This window comes from Nuphar pumila, chromosome 1 (assembly GCF_984573655.1).
Source record: "Nuphar pumila chromosome 1, dmNupPumi1.hap1.1, whole genome shotgun sequence".
Taxonomy (NCBI): Eukaryota; Viridiplantae; Streptophyta; class Magnoliopsida; order Nymphaeales; family Nymphaeaceae; genus Nuphar; species Nuphar pumila.
The window spans coordinates 4,931,137-4,947,058 of record NC_143249.1 but is presented as its reverse complement, the minus strand read 5'-3'; the positions used below and the strand labels follow the sequence as shown (position 1 = coordinate 4,947,058).

General features: G+C 40.3%; 1 protein-coding gene across 3 annotated transcripts; it reads left to right on the top strand.

Annotated features, from left to right (window-relative positions):
- Positions 1 to 12,084: 12,084 nt before the first annotated feature.
- LOC149847760 (cysteine proteinase mucunain-like) lies at positions 12,085 to 14,695 on the top strand. Of its 3 annotated transcripts, none has more exons than XM_089999349.1 (6): positions 12,085 to 12,349; positions 12,564 to 13,031; positions 13,159 to 13,394; positions 13,498 to 13,638; positions 13,733 to 14,185; positions 14,316 to 14,695. In XM_089999349.1, the coding sequence occupies exons 2-6, from the start codon at positions 12,566 to 12,568 to the stop codon at positions 14,448 to 14,450; spliced, it is 1,431 nt and encodes a 476-aa protein (XP_089855475.1). In that variant the 5' UTR covers positions 12,085 to 12,349; positions 12,564 to 12,565; the 3' UTR covers positions 14,451 to 14,695. The 3 variants fall into 3 exon arrangements, with proteins under 3 accessions (XP_089855475.1, XP_089855399.1, XP_089855553.1); XM_089999427.1 differs by having other exon boundaries at positions 12,319 to 12,439; XM_089999273.1 differs by having other exon boundaries at positions 12,152 to 13,031.
- The last annotated feature ends 1,227 nt before the right edge of the window (positions 14,696 to 15,922 follow it).

The window sequence follows — 15,922 nt, the reverse complement described above, 5'->3', positions numbered from 1 at the left end:
TTAGTTTTTGTTTATTTAATGAGAATTTATTTTAGTTTTTGTTTAATAATCGAACACATTTTCCTTGGGCGCAAGACCCAAAAGAAGGTCAAATAGTATGGGACTGACTAGGGCACCTGACCCCCTATTCTCTCCCATCTCTTCCTTCACTCAGCCGAAACCCCCTCACCCTCTCATTTGCTTCTCTTTGCCTCAAACCTAGTGGTCTTATTCTTCTACCTCTTCTTCTCTTTATTTTGGAGATTTGTGCTCAGCTGACTCCTTGGGATTCATGCCACTTAAAGTATCACCCACCATTCCTAGGGATTCATGCCCTCCCCTTTGGTGAGTTCTTCTCCTACTCCATCTTTTTCTCCTCTTCAATCTTCTTCTTCTTCTAGATTTTAAGAGAAATAGATCTCTCCCTCTTTTCTCATTTTGTTTTTGGGAATGGTGCGCAACACCACTTTGGAATTGATGTATATAGGTAAGTTTTCATCTCCTTCATCATCTCTTTCATTTGTTCTAATCTTTTTGAGTTTTTCTCTCCTAGTCGAGTTCCCTAAATGGGGATTTTCTTGAGTTTTGTGCACATTTTTAGCATTGGGAACCATGCCCAGTTGATTCACGTCCTTTCTATGTTCAACAACACCATTTCCATCATCGCCACCTTGTTCTTCATCGATTTCCTCTTTTGATTATCGATTCTTCCAAAAAAATTGATTTTCTTTGGAAATTGTGTGCATTAGAAACCATGCAACAATGAAGATTATTCATGGAGTATCTGCAGACTATAGAGGAGGCCCAACACAGATGTCCAACCTAGCCCTTGTCGATTGGGTTTTCTTGTGGGTCGATTTTTGAGAAATCGGCCTACCTAATCTTTGTTATGATTATTTTGTTTGCAGAAATATCATCCAGCACCACCTCGTGACTTATGCAGCGCTGTAGCATCCCCTTTCAGCGAGAGAGTGCCCCAACTGAACATGTTTTTCCTATTTTTTCTTGGTGTTGCACACACACACCAAGTGTTTGGTGAATTGCCAAAGAGGCAATTCGTTGCAGTGTTTGTGAAACCCCTTGGCCTTTAGGGTTTTGCAATACTATATTTCAGATTTACGAGGGTAGGAACCTTTAACTAAATCATTGGAATGCTTATATAGGTTGTTTTGTTGTAATCTGGTGTGTTTTAGCATTAAGTTAGTTCATACTTGTAGCGTTGTATCATGTTAACGTAGTTAGGGTTTTGACATGCCTAATACTCGATTATATTGATTTTTGATTAATCAGCAATATGAACATATAATTAGAATTGATTATTTAACATAATTAAATCTGGTTTACATGTTAGTAATTCTAAAATTTCAGTTTTGCCTTGGAAATTGTGAGGCATATCCCACTACGCGCACGCAAAGGAGTTCGTCAAGTGAACTCAACAATTATGTCACACACTAAGTATTCAATAAAATGCCCAAGAAAGAGAAAATTTTAGATTTAGATGCAGTTTTGAACAAGATTCAAAATTAGTTTTTAAGTCATTTATTTATATTTAAAACTTATTTTTGGAATGATTTTTTAACACTTTTACATCACAGTTTTGATTATGTCAAAATGCATCATAAAAAAGCATGTGAGCAAGCACGAATATGCATAGTTAACTATGTTAACATGCACATCAGAATTTAAGTTTGGCTCAAGTGCTCATGTATTGTTTATGTTCGCAATGACATGTACATAAATGCATGTGTTAATTTAGTTTTTGATATATATAAAATGCTTAAATGCTTGAACCATCCATGCATATGAATTATCATGCAAGTACCGCAAAAATATAATACTTAATGCTAAGTATCGCAAACGGTCATTGAGCCAATGCACATTTAAAAATAAAAATGACTGCAATATTTAAGAAATAAGGTAAACTACCTGTGGTGAGTATGTGTGATGCAAAACATTATGCAAACCTTGAAATGTAATTCAGAGATCATGCAGAACATGATTTGAATATATGACAATATAAGTATTCTTTTGTTGTAATTCATGAGATCATGCTTGACGTGATTTTAGATAACGGAATATAGAATATTTTTGCAGGTACATGTGTACATATACATGTTTGAAATGAATGTTGCGTAAATGACATGAATGCATGACTGAATTGAATGTTTGTGTAAATATTTATAAGTGAGGCATGCCATGTATGCAATGAATGTATCATGCATATGAATGTGAAATGAATGAATTATCACATGTATCATGCATCAAAGCATAATTGAATGTATCATGTATCATGCATGAAGGCATGCATTAAATATGACATTTACTTGTATAAAAATATGTTATGAATGAATCATGCATCAAAGTATGTGTAAATGAAGTGTGCATAAGGGCATGAGAGAGTTATCATCTAGATAATGACACTGAAATGTGACTTATAACTCTAATAAAAGATATCTCTAAGACCACGGATCCAAATGAGACGTTGGTGAAACCGGGCTCTCAAAGATGGTTGGGTCCATTCTGATCTCAATGAGATGGTTGGGTCCATCCCAATCTCATGTCTTTCTTAGAGAGAGAAAGATGGTATAAACCTCGTAGGGTATTATGATGTTGGAAGACTACGTGTGCTTCGTCCCCCCTATGAAGGTTATGGGGTAGGCTTCATAGGGTATGACAAAAATCTCTGCAGAGTAAGAAAAAATTTTCTTTTTGTTTTTAACTTGGGCAGCATATACGAGTATAGGCCGGTACAAAGACTATGTGTCCATCTTCCAATTGCTGCATTGCAGAATTGACCACCTGGGATAGACCCAATTAAGCTATAAGAGAGAAAAATAAAATATATAGCATAATGAATACTCCTATGATTGTTTCTAGGAAACTATATCATCTATTGTACCAAATAGATTTAAATAATCAAGAAAAACATTGCATTAGATTCGTAGAATCATTTTATCATGTGCATAGATATATAGAAATAGACATGTAGAATTTTTAATATTTATATGTCATTGCATTTGAAAATACATGTGAATGTAAAATATATGTATAGGGTCATGTAATTGACCTTATGATTCAAGTCACGAACTCTATTGTAATACACGTATGTGTGTGCGACATATGGGAAAAGTTGAAAGAAATAACCTATATCCATTTAATAAAAATACAAAAGTGCATAAATGGTAATGGGAATGAGCCTTTTACCTATAAAATGTATTAATGCATAATATAGTCATGAGATTGACGCGTTTATGCTTTTATATATCTTATTCGCATGAAAGACATTTACATATATTATACGCTGAAATGGTAAAATGAGATTTGACTTGTTTATAATATGTAATTTATGAACGCATATATAATATTTATGAGGGACTCATATGTTTCGACTTGTTTGAAAAGCATATGTTTGTGTTTCACACTGGATATGGTCAATGAGGTTTAACCTAATTACTTTATGCAATTATATGTAAAATTGCTTGATTGCTGATTCATTTATGTGAATAAATGCGATGTGAATTAATAAATGAATGAATGAATGCACTGTGAATGAATGTTATGATGTGTATTTCCTTGACCCTTATTTTATAAATAATGAAAATTATACTATGATTGTACTATTACAAACTTTATTTGTATTCTTCAAGTTTGGTTTTAGGTTTTCTATGGGCACATTGTTAATGCTTTACAACATTACATATATCCTTCTGGAGGAATAAAGCGAAGGATGTATTGTTGTGCCCTTAGAGGAGCACTTTCACCTATTACGATTCCTGGGAGATCCAGACTTTATTTCTTTTATCACACTTGTAAGCATTAAACTTTCTGTTCATGATCATTACTATTTCAATGACTATGATATTAACTTGTGGATGTTGTCTTTTTTTTATGCAAAACTTCAAATGTGATTGCAAATTTGAACTTTTACATAACTCCTCAAAGGTTTAAACCCTTAAATAAATTTGTTTCTTTCATAATTTTATATATGGATTCCCCTAGAATAATAAACTCAATCGGGTTGTGTCTACGGATGATTCTGTACCGTATCTGATACTGGGAGTCTAGTATACGATCGTGCTTGCGCTTAGGCATGACGCCCAATATTTGAAATGGTTGGAACATGACCCTAGATGAACTCGTTGACATATTATTGTTGGGAGTCATATAAAACTTTATAACAAATGAAATTTTTTAAATTTTCTCAAAAATTTTGGGTTTTCGAAAAAGTTTTATAGGGACGTTACACTACAACCACTAGGTTGTCATCGAAATTACTAGCTTTATTGCCTTGAAATTTCTCTCTGTGTTTGCATACTGACCCAGTTTTCTATAAGTATAGTAGGAAATATTATTTTTCTTCTTAGCAATGAACTTGGATTTCTTATTCTTGTTCGTAAGTTCGTGTTTGAACTTTGGTTTGCGTTCAACCATGTTTATCTTAGTACAAACTTCTTTTACTTTATCTTTCTTATCTCGAAATCAAGCTTCATCCTCGATTATAAAATATTGAAGAAGTTGTTCTAAGGTAAACTTTTTATTCTTATGTTTCAATTTATTTCAATAATATTTCTAAGATGGGGGCAATCTATCAATTATTGCAACCATTTGAAATGATTCATCAAGGTTCATACCCTTAGACTTAATCTGATTAATCATGATATGCATCTCATGGTCTTGAGATGAAGAATTTGAAATTCATATACTTGTTAATTAAAAACTTACAATTTCCTACATCCTCTATTTTGTATTTGCTTTCAAGTGTTTCAGATAACTTCTTTGTAGTGTTGAATTTTGAGTAGAGGTTTAACAAGGTGCCAGAGAGTGTATTTAGTATGTGTATGCGGCACACAGTCATCCTGCTTCCACTTTCGTCTCTTACAATTTTCAACAATGGTTTCTTCCTCTCGTTCTTCAGGATAGTCTTCCGTGAGTACATACACCACATTTGCAATCATAAAGAAGATGAGTACCTTGTGTTGCCATCATTTGAAATTGGTGCCATTAAACTAGGACAACTTGAGCAGTTCTTGGTTTCCAATTTTTACAGTCATCATATGCAGGACTATCGCTTGAAAATTGTTGAAATTTTTACTTAATTTAGTGGGTCATGCAACTAAGTTTGAAACAGGTATGCTCGGAGGCACACCTATACATGCACTATCTTTTAAACATTAGTTCCTTGGTGCAATGGGTACTCGTGCAACTATACACCCAAGATACAACTAAGTTTTTGCCTACTCGTAAACAATTGGTCCACGCCCTGTACTGGGTGAAACCAATAACCTCAACACAAACCAATTTGAACGACCTCTTGACTAGGATAAGAATATCTAGGTTTGAATTGAGTATGGATCATGAGTATAAATTCAAACTATAAGTGGGTATGGATTTGAACAATAACTGGATATAGATCTGATTAGCAACCAAATTTAGATCTTGGATAAGGATCCAAACAATAATTGAATTTGGATCTTAGATAGGGATCCAAACTACAATTGGGTTTCAATCATGGACAAGGATCATAACAACAATCGACAATGTATCCAAACTGCAATCGGATCTATATCTCAAAATTGGATCTAAACTACAACTCTGAAACCGAGAGAGAGAGAGAGAGAGAGAGAGAGAGAGAGAGAGAGAGAGAGAGAGAGAGAGAGAGAGAGCAAAGTTAGGAGAGCTTGAAAGAGAGAGAGAGAAGGGGAGAGTGGTGAGGGATGAGAGAAATGGGAGATAGCTGGAAATTATATAGGCCCCAACCCAAGGCCACCCATAAAGAGGCCTTTAATGAGTCCAAACGACCAAGAATAAGTGGTCATAACTAGCCAAAATGACCACTCATCAATGCCCAAATGCGTAGCCAAGGAAGGCACCCAAATAGAAACAAAAATGACCCTAGCAAAGTCAATGGCCAATCAAAGTAAAGATAAGAGCGGTTGTTGGACCGTTTGAAACCTTTAATACCCATACAAAACCATTGGGAATGGTTCAAACTGAATAAGATCTAAAAAGATTCAAATAGGTTTAATGCAAAAATAATGACAGTTCTAAGGCTTAGTCAAGATCTAATGTTCTTGAGGACCTTGCCCTTTAAGACACCACCCCTCCCTCTTGACAAAGACAAGCAGTTTTCCAAAATCCTTTACGGTGAGATTAAACTTTTTGTAGAGAATTCACTACTTACAAACTTAGAAAAATAAGAAAGTAAAAAAAATTTTTTAAATTGTTTTGATTTAAAATCCACATATGTTCCTCAAGTGAACTATTATCTCACATTTTAGACATTATGGTTTGAAGAATTGCAAATCAATCATGCCAAGTATTAGATTCCAATATAACGTATGTTGTTTCTTTATTGGTTCCCTCCAAGCAATGGAAGCAGATCAGGTATGGTATGAGCGTTTTTGCTCATGCTAACATCGTGGCCGTCTGTTTGCATTTTGGATGAATGCCACTTAGTTTTGTTGATTTTTTAGCTTTTCAAAATACAAATCGGACGGCCACGATGTTAGCGTGAGCAAAAACGCTCATGTTCAGCATGACCTGATCTGCTTCCCGAAGCAATAGGCTCTGATAAGATGTATTATGCATGCATCATTTGTCATCATTGAGGTCATGTTTAGAAGTGCATCCCGAGTCCCAAAATTTACAATTCCCAACTACTTACACACCAAAAATCAACTAATCGCATCAATCGTTGTCAACAATTTGAGAAAAAGGTATTATGGTTTTGTCATTGCAAACTTTCCTATTATATGACTCTCACTTGAAGGAAAAAAAAGAGTAATTTACATAACGGTACCTAATTTATGCTGAATTTATGTTTAGCCACCTCATATTTTAAATATTAAGGAAAGGACCTCACCTTTTTAGATATTGTTGGCACGGCTGCCTATGTTACTTTTACCTTATGAAATTACTTATTTAGTCTTAACCATGGCTACAAGAAATGGAGCTACTACACAAAGTGACGCGCAACAAATTAAAGAAAAAAGGGATAAAAGTATCATTTTAAAGAGCAAACTAGTGGCCTTCAACTGTTTTGCGGTGCAACGGTTGGTATCTTCTGAATCTTGTGGCCTTCAACGGTTTTGGGCCCCCTTTTCAGGCCGGACCCTTCCTATGTAGGGATTGCAGTGGACCGGGGGAAAGTGGGGCCCCGCCCCGCCCCATCCCCGCCACGATCTCCACCTCATCCCCACCTAATCCCCATCCCCATCCCCACCCCGCCTCATCCCCGTTTGAACCGGGGATGGAGGACGTGAAACGGGGATGAAGGCGGGGGTGAAGGTTCAAATCCATCCCCGCCGGGGATGAAGGTTCTAATTTTGAGGCGGGGCGGGGGTGGAGACCTTGTCCCCCGCCCCGCCCCGCCCCACTGCCATCCCTATTCCTATGTTGTCATTTACCTTGGGGTGCAGAATCTGCCTACATAGATTATGGGGTAGCACTGAAACTATCATCAAAGCTATTTTGTTTTCCTTCACATATATGGCTGGCTCTGATTCCATGTGCTCCTTCATCCTCATGTCCTCATTCCAAGAGCTGGACTATGTAATCTGGATTGATTTCATTTTGTTTTTCTGGCATTTTGTTTACATGGCAACTGGGATTTACTCATCCCTTAAGTTGTCTCGACATCTGTGCCCCGCATGCCAGAATGTGGGCCCCACTCAAAATGCTGTCCTGTGATTGGCCGACCGGACATCGGGGATGAACGGATTCCGGTAGTTTCCATGGGGCACTTTTCAATCTAGTTGGATACATTCTACTTGTTTATACAAGCTGACCAAGATCTTGGCTAACATATGCTTGACTTTGACCTGGATCATGCATGGCTAAAGCAGGTTGGGTTTGGACGGTGTGGTATTAGTTTGAAGGATCACACCCAAATCCATCTAAGATGAAAAGGCTACTGGTTCAACAATAGGTCGGGTATGCCAAGTTCAATCATGCATTGAGTTGCATGTCCATCTGGATCAGCCTGTTTCACCCACTAGCTAGGGCCTGGAAAATTGGCCATTGAGACGTGCTCTAACCTAGTTTACTTCTGACTCTTTCTGACTGCAAACTTGGACCAGATTGGAAAGTGGACTTGTGGGTTTAGTTACGAATCGGCGCATGGAGTTCTTAAAACCGCAAAGGGAATAAAACTAGGAGCTGCAAACATTGGTCCGCATGAATTCTAGGATCCTGCACCTTCAACAGGTCCCACCAGGATATGGTGCAATCACATAGCACAAAATTTGTGCATTAAGCACTTGATCGCCCTCCATCATCAGGCATTGGGCCCCACAACTGACAAGCCTTTCCCCAAGATGGTGGGTGATCAGGTGCGTAATGCACAAATATTTGTGCAATCATATTGCCCCTGATCTTTTCACGGTCCCACCTACCAATGTGTGGCATTATTTGTATTTGCCTTATTGGTGGAACCATACAGTGTAAGCTAAAATACCTGGTGGATTGCATAATGTACTTTTTTTTTTTTGGTATTTATCAACTTAAAAAAGAACCTAGTTTGAGTGACGGGGCGGAGAGAGATTGATGCTCTGCCGTATAACCCACTTTCAAGCAGTTGGAACTCGTAGGCTGTTGGCTATAAAGGAAAGAATGCATTCTCCTGTGTCGAACTTGTGACATCCCTCAACTTGAATGTCTTAAGCTGACCCACCTAACCAGAAGTGTGGAGCCCTTGTGGGTTAAGGGTGTTGTTAGGTCTCTACTGGATGAACGGCAGCCATAACGCCATCAATTTGTTTTGTTTTTAACCGTTTATTCTTTGCAGATGTTGTTCATCTAAAAAGTAAATGGCTCTGGGGAAATTATGGGACCCATCTAAGCAGCAAAGCTATTTATTCAAAGTGTTCTGGTTGCCGTTCATCACATGGATGAACGGCATTCAAGGGCAGCTCTGACGCTGCCTGATCCTTTCTCAAATCCAATGCTCTCTCAAAGGCACCCTAAGTGGATGATGTGTAGATAACCCCAGCCGAATAAATAAGGATAGGTATGTGGCTTTAATAAAATTAGTTTTTTTTTATACAAAAGATTCTCCAGTGGAGTAACAATTAATTTTCTTTGCGTCATCGTCTGAAGATTGGTCAGTATGACATGTGCTTCCTTCCTCGCCAAGGGATAGAGGCCCCTTTTCTTGAAGTCTTTTTTGAAAGGCAAGTTGGGGTTAGTCCGACCCCCATCAGTGACACAACATGCCATTGGGATTTGAACTTGCAACACGACAATACATGGTGACGTGCACTAACAATTCCTACCAAACAAGTGGAGCCCCCATTGGTATATATATTTTTTACTCGATGAAACCACTCCAGCTACAAAGACCTAGCCAAGCTGGCTCACTCTGCCGTGTTTATGGTGTCTGTCCATGTCAGCCTAAACTTTGAGGGCTTACCCTTTGACCCCAGGGAGTTGTCAAGCTTCGGTTTATGTAGGGGTTGAAGACCATGGGATTTGAACCTAGACTGCCGGTCACACGGTTGAGACCTCATCCCACTATGTCAAACCCCTTGGGTCTATGAATCCCTTTTTTCTTGTAATTTCTTCTACTTTCTATGTTCTACTCTACTCTCTCTCTCTCTCTAAAGCTTTAGATGTGTTTTCTAACCATAACCAACATGATGTGTAGATTGCTTAGCATATGAGTTCAAACTTATAGGCTGTATGGCCACAATCACTGGTCTTGATAGACTAAATGGGTCTACCCTGATTTGTATCAGCTCTGCACTGTTTATGCCTAAAGGCTTAATATATGTGTTCAATTCATACCATTTAACAGGTCCAGCAGAGCCCCCAAAGGGGTTTGGCATAATGGGATGGAACCTAAGCTGCTAGACAGGTGGTGAAGGATCAAATCCCATTCGTGTTACCCTTTTGCACAAGCTAAGCATGACCACTCCCAGATAGGGATGGCAGTGGGGCGGGGCGGGGCGGGGGACAAGGTTTCCACCCCCGCCCCGCCTCCGCGGTGGGGATGGATTTTATCCTCCACCCCCGCCTCCATCCCCGTTTCATACCCTTCATCCCCGGTCCAAACGGGGATGAGGCAGAGCGGGGATATTGCGGGGAAAAGTGGTTGGGGCGGGGATTAGGCAGAGATCGTGGCGGGGCGGGGAAAAGTGCACGTCCACCCCCGCCCCGCCTCCGCGGCGGGGATGGATTTTATCCTCCACCCCCGCCTCCATCCCCGTTTCATACCCTTCATCCCCGGTCCAAACGGGGTGAGGCGGGGCGGGGCCCCGCTTTCCCCCGGTCCACTGCCATCCCTACTCCCAGAAGGCAAAGGGTAAGCCCATAGAGTTTTATGTTGTCAGGACAGTGATGGTAATTATGGCAGAAAGAGTTAGGCGCGACCAGGTCTCTGATCTTAAGGACGTTTTTTTCTAGTAAATATTTAAAAAAAGGAAAAAAAGAAAAAAAGAAAGAGAAGGCAAACAGTTTTGTCTTTGGTGGGAATCCTACGCTCCACAAACTCATAAACCTCATGAAGGACAAGCAATTGACTGAAAATTAAACAATCTTCGGATTTCGGCCAAGAAAATATGGTGGTCGGTAGAGCACTTTTAAGTAGGGGTGTCAACTGTTCGGATCCAATTGAAACCAGACCTAGACACTATTTTCGGTATCAAGTTTGAACCTGGGTTTAATCGGACCCAAGAAACTATACTCGGATCCGATAAGAACTACATGAACCAGACCCAGTAAAACAGTATGTTTTATCATTTTTATATTGAAAAATTATGGGTCTTAATTGGAACTCAGGTCTAGTCAAGGTTTGGTATAAAATTTCACAAACTATACCGGGTTCATGTATTAATTGGACCTTCGGGTTCGGACCCCGGTCTTAATTGGGTCTTATTTATCACCTTACCTGCACCCTATAAGGTCTGGTTTGGCTCGAGTTTGGTTAAACCCGACCCGTTGACACCCCTACTTTTGAGGCACCATGTTTTCCCTCATTTGGTCATTCAAACCCCGTTTGATTATAAGGGAAAAAAAGTTGTGAAAAGCTCTACGCAAAGTGCAAAGGTTCCACAGTTTTTGATAGGGGGCAACGGGTCAGGTTTGGTTCGGATGGTGAAACCAGATTTTGATCAGATTTTTGTGTATGATATCAGGTCTGAAACCGGGTCTAATCGGGTTTACTATAAGAGAGACTATACCCAGACCTAAAGAAAAAGAAGCTTAAGAAATGCATATATATATATATATATATATATATATATATATATATATATATATATATATATATATATATATATATATATATATATATATATATATATATATATATATATATAAAAGAATGAAACCTTCTTCAATGGAAAACCCTGTCAAACCTTTTTAATGAATGTTTTATTAAAATTTTGGTGTTTTTTTTTTCAAAATTTTGACCGTACATATGTGATATATATGCTTTTGTTTTAGGAATAAGTTCTTGGAGCATTTGATTCCAATGCACTGATAGGTTTGTATAAGTTTTAAAATCAAGGGTGTACAATTTTTAAAAATTTTTGAGACTCCAAATACCATTTTTTCTATCTAAAATTCACGATCCAAGTGTTCATTTATAGTAAATCAATCATGCTGCTGCTGTATGATTAGAATTTAAAAAAAAAACTAAAGAAAAATTCATGGGAGAGGTTTGTGGGGCTATATATATATATATAGATTGCGGAGTAGACTTAGTCACTAGGGCTTAAGCAAGAGACAATCTACCAGGGGTAGCGGTGTGATGTGGGTTTTACACTTTTAGAGAAGCGACCGTAAACTGGACAGATTGACCAGCGTGGCAAGGTCTCTTGGGGTGCCTTTTTCTGGTTCATTGAAAAGCAAAAAACAAAAAAAGCGACCATCCACTAAAATGCTTCTACATAGAGCTTAACGCAACCGAACTCTAAAAGTCCAGAGTCCTAACTGGGTCTGGTGGGTCAAGGGGGGGGTACTGGTGGACTCTGGACAGGGCTAGCAGTGTATAACTTGATTAAGAAAGCTATAGACATTGGAAAAGAAAGAAAAAAGAAAAGTAGGCCATGAATTTAGCCCAAGCTAAAAAACAAAAACAAAAACAAAAACAACCATGGTTAAAAGGGGGATATGAGGTTGGGTTTGTTGGGTGGTAGAGCTGTTCACGCTTTAAATTGAGGTGAGGAAGAAACGGGTGGAGGAAGAATCAAAGACGTTAGAATCCCCATTTAGGCTCTCACTGGCGTAGATTTCTCGTTGGCATTGGACGGTTTGGACCTCTCTCTCTCTCTCTCTCTCTCTCTCTTGGAGCGCTGATTCAGGGACATCGGGGTACCCACGGGAGAGAAGGCCGCGTGTGTCCTCCCTTGGCAAACCCACCCAACATAAGGTAACGCATCTGTCTGTTTCTCCCTTGGTCTCCCTGTTTCTGGTTGAGGTCAATCCTTAGATTTGAGCCAAGAAAACGGAGAGTGTTGAGGTGGGTTCCCCTTTATTTACTTCAATCAGTAGGTGTTCTTTGTACCGTGGGTACCTTCGGCGTGTTCTCTTCATTTTCACACTCTTCTCTTGTTTGCCTTTGTGGGGTGCTCGGATTGTTGCAGACATGGCGTCCAGGACGCTCGTCCTGTCGTTGGTATGCCTCGTTTCGGCCCTCGCCAGCGCGGCGGCCCTCGACATGTCGATCATAAGCTACGGCGAGAGGAATCCGAGCGGGCGAAGCGATCGGGAAGTGATGCAGATTTACGAGATGTGGATGGCCAAGCACGGCAAGGCCTACAATGATCTGGTGGAGAAGGACAAGAGGTTTGAGATCTTTAAGGACAACCTCCTCTTCATCGATCAGCATAACGCCGGTAACCACTCGTACAAATTGGGGCTCAATCGGTTCGCCGACCTCACCAACGAGGAGTACCGATCGATGTACTTGGGCACTAAGATTGACAATAACCGGAGACTCTCACGGTCGCCGAGCCCGCGTTACAGCGTCAAGGAGGGAGAAGAGCTTCCCGATCAGATCGATTGGAGGGAGAAGGGGGCGGTACCGATGGTGAAAAACCAAGGAAGCTGCGGTGAATGTCGCCTTTTCTTCTTCTTCTTTCTGGTTTTCCTTTTCTTTATTCAATGCAGCTTATGTTGAGATATACGTTTCGTTTTTTTTTTTTTAATCTTCTCGGGTTCTGTTTGGGTGATTCTTAGGGAGCTGTTGGGCGTTTTCGACGGTCGCCGCGGTCGAAGGCATAAATAAGATCGTCACCGATGAGCTTATCTCTCTGTCGGAGCAGGAATTGGTGGACTGTGATACCTCTTACAACCAGGGCTGCAATGGCGGCCTCATGGATTATGCCTTCCAGTTCATCATCAACAATGGTGGTATTGACACCGAGGAAGATTACCCTTATAAGGCCGTCGATGGCACCTGCGATGTGAACAGGGTAATTCTTGCGTGCCCCCCTTCTTCTTCTTCTTCTTAATCTTTTGCCTTTTCTATGTGTTTCTGTTGTTGATTAAGAGAATTGCAAATGGTTTCTGTCACAGAAAAACGCTCGCGTCGTTACCATCGATGGCTATGAAGATGTGCCACAGAACGACGAGAAGGCGCTGCAGAAAGCTGTTGCTAACCAGCCTGTGAGCGTTGCCATTGAAGCCGGAGGCAGGGCTTTCCAACTGTATCAGTCTGTGAGTTTCCTCTGTTACTGGTTTCATCTTTCCTTTTCCGACAATTTTGTTATAGAGATGATCTAATGGAAGTGTTTGATCTGGTTCCCCATAGGGTGTCTTCACAGGAACCTGTGGAACGGAGCTAGACCATGGAGTTGCGGCAGTTGGGTATGGAACAGAGAATGGTGTGGATTACTGGATTGTGAGGAACTCGTGGGGTGAAAGCTGGGGTGAGAAGGGGTACATCAGAATGCAAAGGAACGTCGCCGGAACTCCAAACGGAAAGTGCGGTATCGCCATGGAACCTTCGTACCCGATCAAGAAGGGACAGAACCCCCCCAAGCCCGGGCCTTCTCCCCCAACTCCGGTGAAGCCACCAACAGTCTGTGACAACTACTACTCATGCCCAGAGAGCAATACCTGCTGCTGCCTCTATAAATATGGGAAGTACTGCTTTGCATGGGGTTGCTGCCCTCTTGAATCAGCCACCTGCTGTGAGGATGGGGAGAGCTGCTGCCCATCGGACTACCCCGTCTGCGATGTCGACGCCGGTACCTGCCTTGCGGTAATAAAACCATATCTGTTCATGAATTACGATCGCTGGTCGTATATTATTAGTTGTCGACAATCAGCGATAATGGGTTGTAGCCTTTGTTATTGAATCTTATTGGTTTTATGATCTGTTGATGATGCAGAGCAAGAACAGCCCATTTGGAGTGAAGGCACTGAAGCGCACCCCAGCCAAGCCATTCTGGGCTTTTGATGCTCCTCGAAGCAGCAGGGAGTCCATTGATGACAAGGGGCTGGGGAAAAGCAGCAGCAGCGCTTAGACTTGATAACTTAACTGGAATCACTGTTTGGTTCCTGGGGCAACTAATCCTTGGTTAGGGAAGGTGGATGGACTGCTCTGTTTCTGATTTTTATTTCTTTGGGGATGGGTTGTTGGTGGAGGCAAATCATGGGCTATCAAGGACGTTGGTCTTGCTACTTCTGAATTTACAATTGAAGATTGTAAATATTCTATATAAAACGAATTTCATATGGATGAATTGATGTTCTTCTGGTTCGGTCAGCATCTCAAGCTTCTCACCTCTTTATTCTTTCTTCTTTTGCTATTTAGGTGTATCACTCGTATACCAACATACTACGTGTTCACTGAAACTGTGGGCAAATTAGGGATGGCAGTGTATGGGGGAAAACTGGGCTCCGTCCTGCCCTGTCTTGTCCTTTTCTCAAAACCTCGTTAGTAAAATACTAAAATACCCTTTAGGGATGATAGTGGACTCAAGGAAAAAGGGCCCCCCCACCTTGTCTCGTCTCATTTTAGAGCAGGGATAGAGGGATATGAAATGAGGATGGTGGGGGTTAAAATCAAAACCCATGCGAAGATGGAGGGTGGAATTTTGAAACAGGCGGGGGGGTAGAGACCTTGTCCCACCCAGATCCACTGCCATCCCTGCAAATGCATTACTGTTTTGTTTTCTATGCTTTTTATGGTTTGGACAGTACATTCCTTATCCATGTATTTTCTTTATGAAAGAAAAAAAAAAGAGAGGCCATCTTTTAAAGATGCAGCGGTGAAGATTGCTCGGAATGAAGGGTGTGCCCAATCGAACGCCACCGCTGCCAGGATGTACGTTACTGCTTTCGCGGATCAGTCCCTATAAGACATGGGGTTTACTCCTTGGGGGGCCCCGCCCATTAAGTGACCTGTATCCCTAGGAAGGTTCCTCATCAAAATAAAATAAAAGAAAATTATTGTCAATCCATGAATTGAATATGCGAGCACGTTGGATCAAGATACAGGATCTGATGTGCCTTGTGGCTTGGACTCATTTGAGCCCCACATCAACCATGGGGCTTGTTCACACAATAGCTGTGCAATGTTCATTCAGAGTGTGAACATATAACAAAGCCATGAGGATGTCATCTCATATGGAGACAAGCACTCCTTATGTGGTAGATATCGGCAATATTTTGAAAATGTCACAAAAAATACTACAATTTCAGTTGCCATTTTAAATGGATTGTGATATTTTCAATAAGATGTAAATATCACAAATTCCTCATGATATTTCTGTTTTCATTAGTTATCTTTGTGGAAAATGGTTGATTTTATTTTTATTTTTATTTCTTTTACTTTTTATTTTTTTTTCATATTTTATCGATAAAAAGTAAAAACATGAGAAATATGAAATTTTCAATTTCTCACGAAAAATTGGCAGGCCGTTATGTTGCTATTTTAAACGTTTGTTACCATGATCATACTGCAGGGATTGGGGTTTCATCATGATGACAATGA